The 21,437-nt window shown below is 41.5% G+C and overlaps 1 protein-coding gene across 1 annotated transcript in view; it reads right to left on the reverse strand.

Annotated features, from left to right (window-relative positions):
• Positions 1-17,610, reverse strand: part of EHD4 (EH domain containing 4) — a gene marked incomplete at its 5' end in the record, with an annotated part of 31,425 nt that extends 13,815 nt beyond the window's left edge. The window contains 3 exons of the mRNA XM_082485254.1: positions 4,688-4,785; positions 9,890-10,066; positions 17,372-17,610. Coding sequence (XP_082341380.1) covers positions 4,688-4,785; positions 9,890-10,066; positions 17,372-17,610 — 514 coding nt within the window. The remainder of the gene's footprint in view (positions 1-4,687; positions 4,786-9,889; positions 10,067-17,371) is intronic.
• Positions 17,611-21,437: the final 3,827 nt, after the last annotated feature.

The raw sequence follows: 21,437 nt of genomic DNA on the forward strand, positions 1-21,437 counted from the left end.
CACTTACCAGATGAATCAGGGGTGGGCAGAGCGCTGGAGAGATCCCACCTGCCATTGCTAAGTACCACACCATCAAGGCTACAACACACAATTTGGACGTGGACAAGAGCAGCACTTCTCCCCCTCTGCAATCTGCTGTTCTTCTATGCTTTGCCACAGGTGAGCATCTGAACTGTCTCTCCAATGGAGCTCAGTCCCACATGCAAAGATGCTTTTTTTTGCTGTCCAGGGTGGAAGTTTCCAGTTATGTTAAAGAAAGCCTGTCTTGATCCAGCACTCCTGGGTAACACTCTTACTGCACTCTTGTTGGTGGACTAATCCTAAGGAGAACGTACAGTGCCTCACTGCAAGGGAAAGCCTGAGGCAATGCTGAAACTACGTACATCACCTTACTTAATCCATGACTACATTTTCACAAGCCAGACTGAACAGAGAAAATTCCTTGCATTTAAGTAACTCCAGTTCTAAAAATGCAAGTTAATCAATATCCTTCATTTTCCTCTGAGCTTTTCCCCCATACCTCTTGAAACCCTTGGCTTCACGACACTCAGTCATGAACCAACCCTCCCCCCCCTTTCTAAAAGGGGTTCCTCCCCACACCCTGCCAGACATTGCTTCACCTTCCTCCTCTCCTTACGCTCATTGTTCCTTCCAAATCTTGCAGACCATACGCACATTTCTGTCTGACATGGTCTTTGTGAACGTCACCAATGATGCTGCAGAAGCAGCACAGGGACGGGCATTGTCTGACTGGGGACAATGCTGGCACAGGTCTGCACATTCTCCTCCAGCCTCTTGAGCAGCCCTTGGACTGACAGTCAGGAAGCTTCTGGCACATCCTCCTGCCGACAACAGGAGTGGGAAAGGTGTGTCAAGAGAGACAGCTTTGAATGTCGTACTTCGTGTATATTTTTGACCCTTCAGAAAGCAATCAGCTTCTTCATCCATGGCCTGGATGCTTTCCAGAGTTATAAATAAAACATGCTGGGAAGTAGTGCATATCCTGTATTTTTACATAGTCCCTTTACTGTTTTCCTGCATTTTAAAACTGAAAGTTAGCATCCGATTGCTTTGTTGGTCTCAAAGACTTCACCTTAGTCCTAGTGATACCTGTTAAATTCTATCATTATGCAGCTGTTATGTCTATTCATAGGTAAACAGTTAAGCAGTTGCTCATGGGAAGGTGGAAAAAAACACCAACAGCAAAGAGTAAAGGTTTTACACTGAGGTCCTGTAATGTTATTCTTCTATCAAATACATTAAAACATCACCAATAAGAAAAGTTGCTGCTCACCAGTGTTAGGAACAAGCTAAACTTCTTCTATAAAGGTAATTTAAAAACTCAGATATGAACAGATACCAAAAATGTGCAGAATAGAAAGCATAAAAATACTTACCAGGTGTTATTAAATGTCACATTCTATTACTGGATTATGAAAAAATCTCATCCTATATATATTATTTTGAAAATACCAGCAAGATTCATAAGAAAAACAAAAGTTTAAGAGAGAAATAAAAAGAAACAAAAGTTTAAAAAAAATTGCCAAACTATAAAATTTTGAAATATAAAATTGTGAAATTATCAGAAAATAAATTCTGAAGAATCATTCTGTATATTTAGAGCTTTCCTGCCAAGCACAGAAAAGCACCCCTATGTTTAAGTCTGTAATTACCTTCACAGTAAAAAGAAATGGCAATTCCCATAGTGATGCACAGCAGCTTCGACCTTATTTCAGTGAGCAGCAGCCAGTGAGTTTAAGGGTAACAACACACATGTAGGAAAAAAAACCTTTCTTGGTCTGGAGGTGCACAAACGAACCTTCTCTGACAGAGATGCATTTAGGGACAGCAGAAATCAGAATGGTTTAGATTGGAAGGGACCTTGAAGTCATCTAGTTCCAAACCCCCTTCCATGGCCGGGGACACCTCCAACTAAACCAGGTTGCTCAAAGCCCCATCAAACCTGGCCTTGAACACTTCCTGGGATGGGACCTCCACAGCTTCTCTGGGCAAACTGTTCCAGTGCCTCATCACCCTCATAGTGAAAAATTTCTTCCTAATGTCTAATCTAAATCTACCTTCTTCCAATTTGAAGCCATTACCCCTCATCCTATCACTATATGCCCTTGTAAAAAGTCCCTCTCCAGCCTTCTTGTAGGCCCCCTTCAGTCACTGGAAAGCTGCTATAAGGTCTCCCTGGAGTCTTCTCTTCTCTGAGCTTGGAGCAAAACATCTTGTAGGATTCTGCTTACATTCACACACAATGATCTAAAAAGTAGTCTAAGCAATTCAAACTTCAAAATGTGCTAAATTAGTCTTGTAGCATAAATACGTTCAAGTCAGTCCGACTCCTTCAGGAAGCAGGTCAGACAGGCCTTGCTATGTGCAGTACCACAGGACAAGTCAAGTTTCTACTCCACAAAACCACCTGTATGGAAACTGCATAAGAAGCCCAAAAGTCCTATACAGGAAATGTACCTGACTATGCCATATTTCAGACATGGGCAAGTGCAGTATTGCCTAATCATAAGAGCATGCAATATAGGTCCGTACTGTGACTTGTAGGTACTTCCTGTATGCTGATGCCTAAGTATATGAAACCTTAAACCTTGGCAGCAGTTGCCCTGCAACCCTGTGGCACTGAGAGAACAGTGCTCTAAAGCTGACTCCCAAGCCCTTATTTACGGTACAACCACACCGGTTAAAGCTAAACAGCATACAGGAGAACCACATTTGTGATAGAAGAACTATGCCAAGTTACATATTCAAGACAATCCTTAACACATTGAAGAAAAATATTCATGAAATGCAAACTAGTCGAGTTAAAGCCTGTGAAACAGATAAGAGTTTCAGGTTATGACTGAGCACTGCCAACTTGGGTAAAAGTCTACCATATCAAAAGGCAGGCCAGCTAGGCCATAAAAACAATTGACAAGGCACATACAATCAAGAAATGGAGTTTTGCATCAACAAAGGAGTAACAGTCATATGTTTTGTTAAGTTATAACAGGAATTCTAAATGGCAGTGAAGAGCCGTGGTCCTTTAAGGAACACAGGACTATCAGCGAAACAAAACCTGGAGTGAAACACAACTCTGTCCCACACATGAAGTTTGGGACTTCCACAGCAACCCCTAATGGTGTTGAATTTTGTCACGCTATTGCTTACTTTTTCAGTGGCATATTAATATGATGCTCAAAGTTTTCTGCTCATTTCATGTTCACTTCCATACTGTTACAGAAGTGTCAGCAGATACTTCAATGCTACCAAGCATCATTTTCTTTCAATTTAAGAAGCAGAGAGGGAGAACGATGAGCCTGTTTTTTCTTGGTAGAAGAAAAAGGGTGATGGAATCCAAAATGGCGAAGCAGAAATAGGAGATTTAAGACCATCTTTGATTTTATCAGACTCTGTCTAAAGTGAGACTTAAATATTTTGTGGACATCTAATAAGATTAAAATGATTAGTTATACACTTTGTCATTTCTGCATAGAAGTAAAAGTACCAACTTGCAGTATTTGTTTTATTCATCTGGTTCGGCAACATTCAAGCCTTTGCTTGCACAGATGTAGAACACTCATTGCTGTCCATCTCTGCTAGTTCACCAATATATCACATATAGGAAAACACAGTTCTCCCCATGACAAATGCCTTACGTGACTATATAGCAACAAAAAGGACAAAACCCACATTCGGACACTGAACAAAAAATCCAGAAACATCTAGTAGACCAGTTTACTAAGCAAGCATAGTTTAGATGACAGTCTTAGGTTAGTCTCTGTCAGTGCAATGCAAAGACAAGACTATGGTTGGATAGCTGCCATATATGGTGCTTATTCCAGGATTTCTTCAGAAAATCCCAGGTGTGGTATGTTAAAGAACTGATTACTTCCCCCTCCCACAGACACAAAACACAGAAGTTTCCATTTGTTAAGCAAAGGTCTGAAAACAGAGGGCAGCATAAGCCGCACACTGGATTGCTACCATTTGCAACTCCAGGGAAACCTCTGGCATGCACTTACATGCAGCTGAAGGAAACGAAGAAGTTATTTACACCATGCTGTTCTAATAGTATCTCAAAGACAGGCTAATTTCTTAAAGAGCATGTTAAAAACAGGGTTCAGTTCTTCACAGAATTTTCATTAAAAAAAAATAAAATTAATCTTATTCCCTCTTCCTCCTGCTACTGTAACTCTTTCGACTGAAAATTATATTATAGCGTGACTGAGCAACGTTAAGAAGAAACACTAACAGCTACGCCTACAACAAAAGCAGCTTATTTATGCCTGAAACCCAGTTTTTAAACATGACCAGCTTGAAGAGCTATAGCTATTATGAAACATTTCTTCATTCATGAACGTCAGTACTACATATGAGCTACTCATTATTACTTTGTGGAAAGCAATTAAAACGTTGGAAATAAAGCTTTTTCCCCAGGAGTGTCAAATATCCATTTGCAGCCATAGAAGTGGGATGATAGAAATCCCAACCACACCAGTTTTCAAGAGTAAAACTTCCAAACCCTACTTCCGGCCTTAAAACATGGTTTTAAGCAGGTCTTGTAGTAAGAAAGTTTGAGACACGCCACCACTCAATACCACTAAAACAGGCCCCCAACAGATGAGGATGATGACATTACAGCAAAAATAGTTACTGAGATTGGATATTTTCAAGCCCTGTAACTCACCTCTGCTGATGCGCTGCTTCTCTCCAGAGAGAATGCCGGGGCTGTCGATAATACTGATGCTCTTCAGTACCTGGTTAGGTAACTGAGAACACATGAACCTGCAGAAAAGGAGGAGAAAAAAACCCATTAACAATAACTCTAGCTCACATATAGATTGTCCCTTGAGAGGTCCCCTTTACATGTCTGCTTTTAGAAAGACTCAAGTGAGATTTTTAAAAAAAAAAAAAAAAAAAAAAGTTGCTGAAGTCCTAATGAACCCCTATGTTTGGCAACCATACATGTTTAAGAAAACAAAACGTAAACAGAGAACTTCTCAAAAACAAAAGAACACAGGAAAACCTTGTAAAACTGCATGTCTAAGTGCTGATAAAATTCCAAATTTTGCAAGAGCTGACAACATGGTCCATACACGCAATGTTAAAAAGACTGCATAAACCAAACATTTTGCTGTATCAAAATTAGTATACACAAGAAACATTTCTTCATGTTCTCCAACTTCTGCCCAAATTCAAAGAGATTCAAAAGAAAAGGGAAGCGGGCAGAAAGCAATATTGATGATATGTTTATATTCCAGTCACTGGCAAGCCACCCTCTCACCTGCTCCAGCCGTGTTTGAACGGTCCCCATCTCTATCCCACCACCCTCCTTAGGTGGGGCTTGTGGTGGACTGAAAACAGCCTCCTTCCCACAAACCGAGCAAAAGCTTTCACACTGCCAAGAGCCGAGAGTTCAAATTACACACAGCGTGCTCTAAACAACAACCTCCTGCCTCTGTGACAGGAGGCAAACTCAATGGCGGTATTACGAAAAATAAATAATTCACGAGGCCTCCGAGAGTCGTGCAGAGCACTTTGTGTGTTAAATCCAAACTACTCCGATGAAGTTCTGCAGTCATGAACTAGAAGCACCTCCCTTCATCATAAAGGGCCTTCAAGAGATTTGTGTAAGAGTTTAATCTTCTTATCAGGTAGCAGCTGAAGACGGTACTAACAAGCAGACGGTGTAACCTACCCTCCTCCTGCGAAGCAGCGGAGCGCGGTGCCCCATCTCCCAGCAGCAGCCCTAGCACAGGCTTAAGCCGCAGGCTCAGGCCGTAAGATGGCCACCCTGTGTTAACCCGTTGCTTTAGAAGGCACGCTAGCTCAAGAAATAGGGTATCGCTGACAGAAAAATTTTAACCATGCCAAGGTCAAACAAGAACTTTAAGACCAAAGATGATCTGAGTTAGGAGGATTTCAAGTAGTCAAGTATCAGACAGGGAATGTTAGATACATCAAAATTTCGAAGTTGTTGTTGGACAGATAACAATCCACATGATTCAAAAGAAATCAGGAAGAAAGAAATCCTTACACCTCGCTTGACCTTGTTTTTCAGGTGACCTTGTAGCAATGAGTCTGTAACAATAGCACGCAGAACCCCTTCTTGGGTACAATGGAAGCGGCAGCAGCAGCTACACCTCTCCCTGAAACCCAAGAGGGAATAAGGAAACAGCAGCCATCTTGGCCCCATAAGAAACAACACTACACTTTTTTGGTGTTTTTTTTTTTTGTTTGGTGGGGTTTTTTTTGTTTGTTTGTTTTTCAGTGGAACACCAGGTGTAGAAAATACTGCATAAACTGAAGCAAACTTTTCCACGAAGGCTAATCTGCTACAAGCTTATGAGACGCTTTTGAAAGAGCAGTGAGGTACTATTGAATGAAATAACTTTTTTTTTTTTTTAAAAAAAAAAAAAAAAACCAACAAAACATTCCAAAAGCTAAAGGACACACTATGTAAAAGCACACACATTTTGTGGAAGCACAGTGGATGCACATAAGTGACAAAGAAAATACATTTGACCATGTTAACGATTACAAAGATATACATCACTAGTCAATACAACATGAAGTAGCTTTGATAAATTTGGAACACCATAAAGACTGAGGTTTCATCTATGTTTTTTCTTACTGCTTTTTTGCACTTTAGAAAGCCGAGCACTTGTTTAGTATCGCAGAGATGTTTCTAGGCCTATCTCATGAGAAGACAGGCACCATTATTTCAGCTGAACAATACAGCAGTATTTTGATTTAGGCATCACCCAGACTGGGACAGCTGGACAAGGCTGTGCAAGAGAACAGAGAACCACAGGCCTCAGATGGAAAGACACTGCAGTCTTCGCAGCAGTCATTACTAGCAAAGGGAACAGGAAGTATATATGAAAAGGATATGAAATAGAAGGATAAACTCAGAATTAACCGACTGTAGGTTTTAGATTATATCCACATCCTAAAGACAACAGATGGGTTAAAAGAAAAACCAAACCTTACATCAAACTAATATTTCAGACAACTTAAAGCTGTAATGCTACTTGTATCTGAATTTTTGACATTGATTTTTGACACTGAGATTTGGCTCTGAACCACTATTTCTTACATGACCTGTATGAAGTATGATTTTGAGTTCTGCCTCATAAAAAGCAAAACTACATACTATCTACCTAAATGACAACAGACCAACAAAAGCTTTACAAAAATAGTTGTGCAAATTGTTGTAACTGCTTTTTAGTTGCTCTTAGTCTGCTCCTTTTAGTTGCTCTTGCAGTCCTGAGTAATGTGCTCTAGGCAATCCTGCTTTAGCAGGAGAGTTGGACTAGATGATCTCTAGAGGTCCCTTCCAACTCTGATAATTCTGTGATTCTGTGATTAAGCAGTTGTGTGTAACTGCTTATGACACATTAGACCTTTGATACTGTCATGTTTTTCATAGTTATAACACTACTGTTAAAGAAAACCAGCAATATTAGACTACCCTTGCAAAAATAAGTTACAGTTTGTAAAAAATAAAATCAACAACTTTGTAATCATCTCTTGATTTTATTTATTTTTTTTAATTAACTTTGGATGACTCAAAGAATCCAGTAAGAATTCATACTCTTTTTTGTGTCCATTCATATACCCATTAGAATACAGCAGGACCATGCGTTTCTTTTCAGTAGCACCAATTTATTTCCGTAATCTTCTGGTATACGCTGCAATATTCTTTCCTCACTTACTTTAACACACTAGGGTCTGTCCCCACCACCTTCACCCCCAACTTTCCTTAAAAGTACACAGAGAAATAAAAGACAAGCTTACATCCTTGGAAGCCTTACAGAGACATCTATCACAAGCAGTGAGATACAGGGGGAAATAAGAAGGGGTCATGGAAAAAAAAAAAAAAGCCAAGGTAACATCAATAAATGAGTGAGGCTAATTAGCAAGTACAAGCCTTGATTGTGCTACTGTGTTCTCTTTTGTTTTTAGTTTCTCCATTACCTCAGTCACTGGTTCCTTTTCTGTTATATTTAGATTAAAAGAGCACTTAACTTCATCGTCTAAGTGTCCGTAGCCTTGTAAAAGTAATACCTGAAGTTTTTCACAAAAAAAACCCGCTAGGATTGTGAAATCATAATAATAATAATAAAAAAGCAGAGAAGTAGAGAGAAATCTATTAGGGCAGGACTGAAAAGTGTAATAGGGGATATAAAGCATTGTCACTGCCAGTATGGCAAATGAGAAAAAGCAAAGCAAAGTATGTCATATGATTGCAGATAAAGACGAAAGGGAGAAGTTACTCAAAGATACTGAAATAAAGCCTAAGCCATTTTCAACTAGGTGAAGTAGGAAAGAGAAATGAGTTGAGAATTTTGAAAAAGCAGCAATATGACCGCAGCAGCAGACCAAGGATGGTGATAGCAGAATATAAGCATCTAGATCCTGCTGCAAAACTAAGCAGCACATGTGAATGTTGGGGAAGATAAGGTTACTTACAGCACTGCAGTATAACAATATCACAGTCAGCAAAAGAACTGGAATAATTCAGGCGGTTACTTTTAATGTACATCTTTTTAGCCAGCAACCAACCTTGCTTGCCTAAGATTCAGGACCTGACACAACTAGCTAGACAGATGGTTTAGCCAAAAAATTATGTGAACTATTCATCCAAACAGCTAGTATTATTACATGTTCTGTGTCAATATTTGACTGTTGTGCAAAATATTATTTAGAGTATAATTGTATTAACTTTTCATAGAGAGCACACTGGTGGGGAAAGACAGAAATAAAACAGTGTTCTGGAAGACAGGACTTAGGCAATAATCTCACAGAAAGGGGTCTTGAACCACATAATTATTATTTAAAAGGGACTTGACTGCAGCTTCCCACAGCACATATTCTTATCTCTCAGCAAGCAATAGCCAAGCCAACTATAAGCAGCTATAAACTTTCTTCTGTGAATAAGCACAGCCAGAGATAAGACTGTACATGACGAACTTTTAACATGTATGCCAGTGTTTATCAGCCGAACAGGAAAGTTTATTGTTAAAAGAGAACCAATTTAGATTAACTAGCTTGCAAAGTCAGGCCTCCATGTCAAGTTACCATCAAATACAGGAAGAAAACAAGGTGATTGCTCACACAATGTGAACAAAGTTATTAATAACTTTTAACTGGAAATATTTAGCCTGCTATTTAAATTACCTACGACAATATTCACAGCCCCTTGGCAGCTCTTCCCTTTTTTGTAAATACACAGCAGCCACCCAGAAGCTAACATTATCATCCTGGTCCGTGGGACTGCTTGAAGACCAGCTAGTCAAAATTAAACACTTAACAGCTTGAATTTTTTTCCAGTATTTATCTGGAAGGCATATTCAAATATTCTCCATTCTTGTTGGCCTTTTTACATATCCCAGCAATTCAGAATTTTAAAGAGCTATACCCAGAACTCTGGTGAGACCAGCAGAAAGGGACAAGACAGCAAAGGGAAAATATTGTTTTCCTTTTTTTAGATGGTAGTTTTTAATAACAGTACTGATCTATCAGTTTTATTGAGCACGAGAGTTTGTGCCCAAACTGATCCTGATTTACAGCTGACATAATGCCTCACAAACACATCAGCTGGTGGAACATTTCAGCAATTTGCTGTGAACTGGTTTTAACAACGGTTTTCTATTCAGGTAACTGAATACATCTATGCCAGTGCTACCCTACTTAGTACTGCTTTCTGTTTTTTATTTTAATTCACTTGAACTGCCACTGCCCCTGCTTGTATTTGAATACTTATTTCACACTGTTCAAAACAAACACAGCAGAAAAGACTTAGTAAACAACAGTGATGTTTGAAGATGGTATCACCTGGAAATTTAAACTTAAAATCAAATGACAGCAAGCAAACAGATCTCACCTGTTCAAGAAAGCATTTCCAAAGCGGCTAAGTTTGCGGAATGGCTTCTTAGGATCAACAACTAGGGCATTTCCAGGAACATTCCCTTCTGAATCTCCATACATCACAGCAATAAAAGAATCTGTGGTAGGCTCTGGACCAATCCGCATGCCTGGGAAGTCTTGTTCGAGGAGGTATCTGGAGATGGAGAATACAAAAATTAACAGAATGAATGACTGGGAACTATGGCAAAAGCAAATACCTGTAGTTTGCTTGAAAATTCCCAAGGATATATCCACTCTAGAATAATAAAATAACACTTTTCCTGCACTTCATTATTTCTATTAACTAGGAAGAAACCCCAAAACTGTATTCCAGTTTTTCACAACAACTAGGTAAAAGCATAAAGTAAATCCTTCTACAAAAACAGGGAGGAAAGTATTCCCTCAACCACAGCACCTGAATGACTCAAGTGGATTCTTCTACCAGCAATGACAGTGCTGTAGCTCACACTACAAGACATTGCTGCTTCTTGTGTGTGTTTTTCAAGCCCGTACAAGTGTTGTTGATACTAAAAGGGAGGGTTTGAAACAGCACGTGAGCAGCGTCACTTTGCTTACGTATCTAACCCTTTGATGAACTCAGTTACAGTGTATGATTTTACTAACTTTAATTCATCTTACCACTCGCAGAGAGAACACAGTTATGAGGCAATACAGTTACATCTGTTTGGGAGTGAGGGAAAGAACTTTTGTTTTGACCCATGTACCAAAAAGTAATTAACTAAGTCAAACCTGCAGAACTTCAGGCCTAACAGTAATGGCCTTCCAAGAAGCATCAAGTCAGGCAGCGCTGTACCAACAGAAACCATCTTGCGTCTCCTTCTGAGTAATCTACTCAGAAGCACATACTCTGTGGATCAAGTATGACACACCAAGTCTTGACTTTCCAGACAACAAGGTCTCAAACAAAGGACGTGCATATTTACATGCTAAAACTTAATGGAACTGGAGCATGTATATACAGAAAAAGCTTGTTTGCATCCCTTCCTGGATGGCAAGTGAGAAACAAGAGAAACCCCAAGCCCAAGAAGCAAGCCTCCAGTTTACAAAGTTCCTCTAGCCTACGCTATGATGACTGCCACTTTTCAAAAACCAGGAGCAGACCAACCTGCTTAACATTAAAAATATGAATGCTGTTGTCCTCATTCACAACAGCACCATCTTGAAAATGTTCGCCTCAAGACTAAGACCAAATTGTTTTCAAGTATGCTGTCAGAGCACTAAAATTCTCCCATCAACTTAAGTCATACAGTGGTTATTAATTCCATGGTTCTCATGTCACCCTGGAGTTCTTAAAAATAAAAAAAGTTAATCAACTATGATTTAACTTTAAGTCCAAAGCTGGACTTAAAAAAGAATTCTTCAGGCACAGGTGATGGTCCTACATCCAATGACAGCACTAGTTCAGTTTGAGCACATCTATATTAACATCTGTCTGAATAATAGGTTTGTTCCGGTCCTTAATCTAACAGCATTATGCCTGTTGTGTGATCATTTCATAAAGGAATACTAACTTGAATGGACTTGCAGGCTGCTTTTGCTGAAAAAAAACCCATTCTACAAAGTGTCTGTACTTGCTGAATAATCTATTTGTCTTTAAATTCAATACCCAAACATTCACAGACTCTAGAAATCTGTGCAGAGAAGCTGAATTTAAGGAATAAAATATATACATTGTTTCAAAGATCTTTTTCCACTAGCCCTAGCAAACTGGCTCCAATCAGCTCAACCTATAGGAGGCTTAAAACATGAAACAGTTATTTACATGAGATTTCCCACATTTTTCTGTTTACAAACAAACAAAACGCTCCGCTAATGCTAAAAACTGTGGTACAGGAGGAACATAGGAAGCGTCATGTCAGAACATGCCAAAGTCGATTTGTTCTACTTCTAGAATAAGCTGTACCTAATGCACATTAACGGGGAAATAAAACTAACCATTGTCCAAAAGCAGAAATACAACACTCAAACCCCTTTATACATGCAGGAGTGTACAATGCAGCATAACCCTCATCTTAAGAAGTAGATCATGTACCAAAATTAGGACAAAACTCCTTTGATAGCTCAGCAGTTGAACCCTTTATGCATGGAAACCCAGGACTTTCAAGTATTGTAGCAAACAGCTGAACACCTGAAACACAGAAGTGTGTTCCTGCCTCCTCATGGAACTCCGTTGCACACCAGAGCCCTCTGAAACAGGACGCAACGCTAGCTCACAAGAGCCACTACCATTTTTCACTAAAGCCAGACTGGACTTATCCACAGCATTGATTTTGAAAGATCAATTATCTTTTTTAACTTCTAAAATAATATTTTTAACTTACCACAATAAAACGTTCTACTTCAAAGTCTCTCAATTTTCTTTTTCTCATTGCCCTCCTTTTAGAAAAGGATCTCTATGAGTCTCATAACTAAGTTCTTCTCTTGATATGAATTGTCAGTCCCAGACCTCTGCTGACAGAGGCAGCAAGTCATAAGGTGGCAACACATACAACAAGAAGCTCCCAGAGCAGCAAAGAACACTGTACTGAAATCAAATGCGCATGAGTGAAGTCCCAGATCCCAGAAAACTACATGATGGGATCTGAATACAGGATAAGACACCTCCAGGGTAACGGGACAATTTCTATCTATTGTTAGGTCATGAACCTGCCAGGCATGGTTATGGACATTCAGCAGTGGTGGTCTTTTAAATGACTGAAAAAAAATAATGTCATGGCCTACTCATGAAGTTGCTGCACATGTAACACTTGCAGAATCTACAAAGAGTTGGAAGTATGGAGCATCTTTCAGGATTTCCAACATCTGTATTTTCTGCTTGGAACTCATACACTGCAAATTCAGATTAGCTGCTTATTGAAATGACTAAACAAGAATAAAGCGCTACTGAACCGCAATGATACTTTCCAAGTTAACGTCACAGATGCAGCTTTAAAAACGTGGCTTTTATAGTGGTAACAATCCAGAAAGGCAAGATGTCCTTCCAAATACCGAGTCCCACCCAACAGTCGCAGTGCTGAGCCAGGTACAGCTATTCAACAGACGCAGGAAGCACTTTGCAAGGCAGGTATTTTCCATTAAGATCAGCTCAAGGCTGCACGTAAAGAACCAGTACAGACTAAAATAAACCCCAGTTCTTGAGCACTGGCTGTACAAGCTCTATCACACTTCCTCTCGGCACGAAAATATGTTTCCCTTAGCAGAAGAGGGATGAGCAGTCTTCTGTAAACTGAAAAGCTGCAAATATTTTTGTACTGTATGCTATTTTAACACAGGAAAATACCTGGATTTTTAGCATCGGTAACTGCATGTCCTTCGCAGGCATTTTCAGCAGAGGGGGAGTTCAAAAAGGTTCACAGGAAGAATGCTTAAAAATAGCGAACATCCCAAAGACAGTCTAGATCAAACAACAGACATCCTGTTGACTCTTCTCCCTTTGTTTTTACCTGGGCTATAAACTTTCTGCTTTGCCAATAAACATTCATCTATGTTCCTTTGCAAGATCTATAGCCAGCCTATGGGAAACTGGTCTACAAAGTTCCAGAGAAAGCAAAGATTACTCACAGATGCGGATACTGATAATCATCTGAGGTCTAAATGCTTCAGCTAAGCCATGCTAACAATGCACGAACACAGGTGAGCCGGACCAAGCAGCACGGAGCAGGGATACCGCATGATGCGCGGGGAGACAAACTCAAGTCTCCTGTCATGAGGCTGCTCACCTCCGTACTACATACTGCACAAAATCCTCCACGCTTTTTGGTTTGGGGTTTTTTTTTTTTTTTTTAATAAACTCAACAAAAGTAGTAGATATCTGCTCCAAATAACTCGAATAAAACTTTCATGCAGAGCTAGTAACAAAGAAGTTCCAGCTTTCACCCAAAGAAATTAAGATGGACCGTTTCGCCCCAGAAGAAATAGGTGCAGCCTGTTCTTGCCATACAAGCAATTACATACTACTTGCAGACTCCAGATATTATGCACACAAAAGGGTGCTTTCACAAAATCCAGATCTGGCTGAGTTAAATAGAAGGAAGTTTACCATTTTAACCTGTAAGCGAAGTAAAAGCACAGGCTGGCAAGCTGAGGCATTTACTTCTGTTTTTCTTCATCTTGATAAGTTCTTAAAAAAAAAAAAAAGTCAGCCTCTCATGCTTTTAAAATAGAAAAGTTAGTAACAAGTTAAACATTATTAGACAAGAAGTTTAGTTCATTGTTAGAAGGAAAGAAAAAGGTCAGCAGCCACAAACTCACACTGACTAGCTCCTGTCGCTACACTACAATTCTCCTCTCACACAATACAATTCTCCTCTCGTGTACTTCTTTTCCCCACTTCTTTCTCTAAAGCAGCCAGGAGAAGTTGAGAGAACTACAGAAGCTGCAAGGCCAAGCAGCTCACATGCATGATAAGCATTTGGCTCTCACCCACCCTCCCACCCCATCAAAAACAATCAGACAAGTATTAACATTTGGGCCTGGATGTATTTGTTTGAATTGTCAGCATTGTCAGATACTTGAATAAAAGAATATCACCACGCTACACCTTAGACAGCGAAACTGGCCGGTTTCACTGCATTGTTCCAAGCGCAAAGAGGATAAACAGCATCAAATGAAAAACCAGAAGAGCTGTAAGAAACCTGGAAGCGTTTGTTTGCATATCTTAATCCCCAGGGACATTCAGTCACCGCTAGATCAGTGTTTTCCATGAAGACTTAGTGGAAGGAACTGGGTGGATGTGGATGTGTCAGAGGTATGAAAATGTGAAGTTCTCACGATAATGTCTAAATCAAAGTAAATCCCAAATGAGTATTTGTCAGCTAAACAGAATCATTATGTTCACATATAAACCCAATAGTAAACACTTAAGTAGATCTAGTATGCCCTCCTGACTATGAAATGGAGAAACGTGGAACAAAAAGTTTTAATTAACATTTAAAATAACATTTGCCTGTTAAAAGGCGAACAGGGAAAAAATACAGTCCAACTTTATCCTAAGAAAAGCTATGTATAATGAACCTGGAATTATAACAATCTTGAAAGCGTATGACATTTTTCCATGGGAAATTCAGCCTACCGGAGGGGAAATTTATTTGTGGCTGACTTAGACACTATAATATTTTCCCATGTCTTCTTCTAAGTCCTGCCTTCAGCACACAAGCACCTCTCTTTTTTGCTTTTCTTTTTCTCTGCTAAATTGGTAACAGTCACTGTGACACTATTGTCTAAGTTGCTGCCCATCTTGAATGGAGCATTCGCTCATGCTGATTCAGCCAATTATTACCTATTCTATAGCTAACACTGATGTAATGAATGTTAATCGTGGTGAGGTCAGTCTGTGGTCCTTTAGAAGCAGTAACAGCTGGTCTATTACTGATTGGGCCTCAACAGTCAGTTCCTGTCGCCTCCAATACCGAGTAAGGGATTAAGCCTCTCTGCAACCTACCTAAAATGGGGATCGGAGAAAGGGGTGAGTGAATGAAGAGAAGGGCACATCACAGTAGAAGTCACCTCCTCTATTGAGTCAGATATTTTAATAAAATGCATGAGAAAACATCTTTGAAAACTTTATCTCTGTCAGATTTGTCTGGGCATCTTCGCCCAGCAGTGACCAATGCTAAAAAAGCTGGAAATAGCTGTAATAAGTGGTATTTCTTTTCTTATTCAGCCTGTACATTAGTAACAGTCAACTCTATTGCTCAGTAGTTTATGGCTAAGGTGATAAGTTACTCACAAAGCAACAGTACCAAAAATACGTCTAAGGCACTGCAAGGAACATCAATGCTTCTAAGCGCAATATTGACTTGCGCTGCAGTCAAATATGGGCAACTGTAACGGACAGAAAAGTTGAATGTCCATAAATTAAGACTATGTGTTCTCATCCAAGGCAAAGTCTTACAGGAGGGGGGGGAAAAAAAGCTTCCGATGAATCGCAAGTGACACAGCAACTCAGCTGACAGGCACAACAGGTTCTGGTACATACATTTTTGGGACCGTTCTGTCTCCGCATTACCCATGCTCTCACCTTCCCCTGTCCATGAGCCAGGTAACAACACTCGTCTGCGAATATATACAGACTGACAAAGCGGCTGTACCTTTAAAGACGAAAATGAATCGGCATGGCTAAAGAAGTGTTAGGAAAACCCAAATCGGCCACTTTAAGTGTTTGCAGGAATTCAGTGATAATCGGTAAAGAACCAAGTTAAGCTTCCAATTAGCTAGATGTAAAACCAGAAAAGAAACATGATTATCTCTGTAAACATCTGAAAAGCTCTCAGGTGAGTTAAAGGTAAACACTGCTCTTCAATGGAGAAGAAGGGAGGCAAGTCTTTTGCACTGTAAAAAGAAAACAGTGTTATGGCAAGGCTGCCTGTAACCTTTGGAACCGAAAGAGAAACGTTTGTAAAATTTACAGTAGGACTATTAACGAACTTTAGATATAATAAGCAGGTAAAAATTTGATCCAAGTGACCCCTCGGTGTCTTCTGCAGAGTTTTGTATAACCTTAGACTGAGGGGCATAGGACAGGCAAACACACTCAAATATATGCACAAATATTCACAAGCGTGTAATACCCAAGGCACACTTCAATTTCCTAAAATCAGTTACTAACAAACTTAGCAACAAGGAAGACAGGAAAGAGAAAATAGTACAACAGCAGCAACATCGGTAAGCTGCCTTATTAGTGATATTGCTTGTTCAACGCGACTGACCAAAATGGGGGGAGGGGGGGGAGGACTTTCCAGAGACCATGTGGTTTTTTGCCCAGAACTGTGGACGCGTTTCTCTCTAATCTTTACATCCAATCTACACATTAAACTACTTTGGGGAAAGAAGAGGGAGGCGGTAAGGTTAAACGATCTGTGATGGCCGATGCAGTCATGCCGCTTCCTTTGAAAAAATTCAGATATTTAACAACTAAAAGCCAGGAGGAAGTAGACAACGAGGTTACACTCTCTCAGCAGAACATGAAATCGAGATAATATTCTTAAACGGGAAGTTGGCGGAGGAGTCGCAGGGCCCGTAAGAGCCCGGGGAGCGGTCGGTACCCACCCTCGGCACCGCACGGCGGGCTCCCAGGTGAGCCCCGCTGCCCGGCGGCGGCCCCGGCCGCGGCCCCGCTCCCCCAGACTGCCGGCAGCAGCCAGACACCGTCCCGGCCGGCCCCGTTGCGGAGCTGTCAGTCGCCCTTCAGCGGGACGGGCGCTCCCCGCTCCGCCGGTAAGGGGCGGCCAGGCGGGGGGGGACGGGACGCTGCCCGGTAGGAGAAGAGCTGACGGCGGGGCTGCGCTGCGCTGTGAGCCCGTAGGAGGTTATTTCTCGCACAGCAGAAACGCCCCGGGCAGGAGGTGAGCTAGGATTACCGAGAGGGCACCGGGGCCGGGCGCGGCGGCGGAGGAACTGCGCAGCATCGGGGCAGGAGGATGGGGGGGGGGCGCCTTACCGGATGAAGGTGGTCTTGCCGGTGCTGTACTGCCCCACCAGCAGCACCATGGGCTTGTTCTCGAAGTCGGCCTCCTCCAGGGCGGGCGAGTGGAATTCATGGAAGCGGTAGTGCTCCTCCAGCGGCAGCAGCTTGCGGAGGTAGAGGTCCCGCAGCCCGCCGGTCACCGTCTGCACCACGTCGCTCCCGGCGCCGCCGCGCTCCCGCCCGCCGCCCTGCTTCCCCAGCCAGCTGAACATCCCGCCGCCGCCAGCGCCCCGCCGCTCTGCCGCCCGCCGCCGCCTCCCCGCGCAGGCACAGCCGCCGGCGGGGGGGGGGGGGGCGGGCGGGGAACGGGCGGGCAGATCCGGCTCTGGTACAGGGGCGGCGCCGGCAGTGCCGCCCGCACCCGGCAAGCGCGCAGCTCCCTGCGGTATATACCCTTGGTATCGGGTGGGTTTGGGTTGTTTTTGTTGTTTTGTTTTGCTGGGTTTTTTTTTTTATTATTTTTTTGAGAGGGGTGTTATTTTTTTCAGGACCAGAGGTTTGGGGTTTGTGTTTCTTCTTTTTTTTTTTTTTTCTTCTTAATCACGAATCCGCCTCTGGAGGTTAATTGTACCCGCCGCTCATTCCCGCGCTAAAATTTCAGCCCACCCGCCCCCCTTCGAAATGAAATCCGGAAAGGCTTTGACAGCTCCGCGCTGAGCGTAGAGACGCCCAAATGCTTGTCGTGCTTTGCCGATGATGGTGGCTGCCTCTGGATGCCGAAGAAGTGTGTGACTAAGAGGCGTAGGGGTTAGCTACGACATTGGGCAACTATTTTAGACACTGAAAATTCTTAGTATGACATTGAAATTTTGCTGTGGGACGTGTGTAGCCGATACGGCCATTAGTTTTAACCTTAGGTCTTGATATTGTGTTAAGCCACTTGGAAGGGTCACCTTTTCCACTGATTTTACAAGAGATTTTAATGGAATACAATACAATATTCACTAAAACATTGAAGAATTTAATTAAATGAATACTTTTTTTTTTTTTTTAATCTAGGATGAAAGTTTGTGCTCACTCACCACTTAAAAAACAAAAGCTTGGGTTCCCAGTTAAAAAAAAAAGAAAAAAAAAAGGAGGGGGGATTTTTTTGCTGAATCTGTGTGTAAATATTATGCTGGAAGTATACCTTTTGTGTTGCATGCTTATGTCCTTGTCTGCTTTGCAACATCCGTATCATCTACATCCCTTTCTGCTGGTCCAGCACAGCAACTGATTCACATTTTTAGCTATATACCTTTCCTCCCCCTAATTTCCATCTTGAATATTACCTTTTCTCTGTATGCTCCAGCTCTTTTCTAAATACATCAGCAGGTTTACATATGCCCTTTCCATCTCCCTCCTCATGCTGTTCCGCAAAGAACAGATGTTAGCCTCTAATAATGCTCAATCCTGAGCATTTAACCACTCTGCCTTTTCTTGGTTCCTTGCTTCACATTTTATTTAGGGCTGTGCATGTGTTTTGCAACTCTTTTGTTGCAATTTCCATGCTGAGTCAAAGATTTTGTACCATTTCATGTAGGGCTTTGCTGACTGGCTTCCTAATTTTTTTTTTTTTTAAATCTCCTTTTTGTAGTTTGGTTTTGCGTTCCTCTCATTTTCATGACTTTTCCCCATAGGTTAATCCATAGGTAATTAAGTTATCCTTGCATCTTCTCCATGCTATTTCAGTAATTTCTTTTAAATGAGTCTTGTATTACCACATCTTTAGGAGTTCTGACTGCTCCTGATCATTTATTACCTGCAAAATATCTGAGCTGTAGAAAATGTAAGTACTGCAGTCTGGGGTGAGACTGCTTTCCCACTCGTCTTTGGTGCATTCAGTCTTTAGTGACAGGGGAACATCACAGAAAGAGGGCAGGTACAATATTGTCTCGGACTGTCCTCCCAGCCTCTGGGAATTGATGATTTGGTGCAGGACTGAGGCACACGTGGAGCCGTTGTATTTTTCAGTCCTTAAAAATTTTCCAGTGAATGCAATAATCAGGTTTTTTTAACTTGTAAACTTTGTATTGTAATCAATAACAACAATGGGGGCAAAGAGGTCTATAACTTAATTACATATTGTCTGCAGAGTTACCTTACTTTCTTAACTTTGAACCTGCTGCTTGCTAGTTTTGTCTGACCCCCTCCAGGTCTTGTGTTAGAAGAGAGGTACACAGTCACTCCCTATTCATCTCCCACAGGGCACTCCTGATGTTGTAGATCTCTCTCTTCTCTGCCTTTCACTCCGTTGTCCTTTTTCTAGGTTGCAGATTCCCCATCTATTCGCCCCTTGTGTGGAAGCCGTTCCACCTCTTTGATCAGCCCTGACATTTTCCTCTGCATTCTTGTTGAATACGGAGAACTCCAGGGTACGGAGCAATTCTTTCATGTTAGCTTTTTGAAATGGGGTAAAGTGTTCATTGTTCTCTGTGACCCCTTCGTGGCTGCTGGAAAGCTGCAGGAAGGGCAGGGAAGTGTTTGCACTCACACACCTCGTTCTGCTTGTCTTCAGACTTCCTGCATAGATGCTTCCTGCTGTCAGTGGGATAATTTTTGCCCTTCAGACAATAAAGCTCTAACTGTATACGGGAACCTGGGAGTGCTTCCAAATTCTCAGGTCTGGCTGTGTCCTCTGGCTGCATCCCATCCCACATTGTGATGAGATCCAGCAGGCATCAGCACGACTGCCGTCTTTGCTCTCTTGTTTCCCTGGGAGGTAAACCCTGGGCATATGGCCCCTACGGGAGCTGTATGGGCTCCTGCAGTGTGCACCACAGGTAAGCGATCACTGACCTAAGCGATAACAGAAAGATTACGTTCTTGTGCACCAGAAGGAGGAGACCCTCGACCCTGAGGGCAAAGGGATTTGTAAGGCTTCCATTTTTGTCCCGCAATAACAAGATCTCTTGAAAAAGGATACTGCAGCAGAACTGAGGAGCAGGGAAGCCTGTAGGAAACATGGTCTTGTAGATGTAAGATGTCTACTGAATAAGTCAATAGCATTGAATAAAAGTTAATTTAGAAAAGGAATCGATGGAGATGTGGGATTCCATCTGTCAAAAAACCAGACCGCTTACGTGAAAGGAGCCATGTTGATGTGATGACCAAAGTGTCAGCAAGTTGAAAGTTAATGTTCTGTTAACTTCAGTTTCAATACTCTACAGCAAGCTAAAAAATCACATTGATATTAGGTGATACTGTGGTGATATTAGGTATACAATTTTAGATCTGCTTTGTCTGTGTTTCTTGTGTCTTTTCAGATGTAATATTCACAAAACCATTAAAGCTTTAAACCTTTGGTATGTACCGATAATATTTAAGTCCGGCGTAATAAAATAAATTAGCACGAGTCCGTTCTTGTAGAATTGGGTCTTCCATGTAATCCTAAACTCTTGGGGTCCCAGGATCCTGGGGCAGTTCACATATAGGTCTGGAACAGGCATAATTTCTTCTTCAATAATTTTTCAGCAGCTGTGAAATAAGTCTGCATGTTGTCTTGCTAAGAGAGGAAGAAGCATCTAAAAGAAATGGCTTTAACATGTATTTGCTGTGAAAAATGTTTATTTGCTGTAACTCTGACTCCAAAAAAGTGTTTTGTTATATAAAGTTTAATATTTATTTACATTCACATAAAGACTCCTTAGTTCACAAATGGCCATCTTGGTTTTGGTTTAGGGACAATGGATTTTGTTCTCTGCTGCCTTTCTGGACTAACAATCCTCTCTTTTTATAGCACAGGTAGAGCACAAACACGGTCAGCAAAAACTTCCTCACTCTTCCTTGTCCACGCGTTTCGGCCTTGGTCTGAAAGGTCACTTCTGCGAGCACGAGCAGAGCGCAGTCTCACCTAGCCACGCTCCTGAGGTTGTCAACGAGGGAAGCACATTAATTCATCATGGAAGAGCTCTGTTTTTTTTGTGTTTATTCCCTTCACTGACAGAGAGGCTTTAGCATTTGTGATGACAAACAAAGTGCTATTCTTAGCGTTCTTTGGCTTTTCTTCACTTCCTAATCAAATCCCTTTTTTTCTTCATTAACAGGGCTCACAGGTATT

The sequence above is a fragment of the Vanellus vanellus genome (genome assembly GCF_965231255.1).
Source record: "Vanellus vanellus genome assembly, chromosome: 6".
In the NCBI taxonomy this organism is placed as follows: Eukaryota; Metazoa; Chordata; class Aves; order Charadriiformes; family Charadriidae; genus Vanellus; species Vanellus vanellus.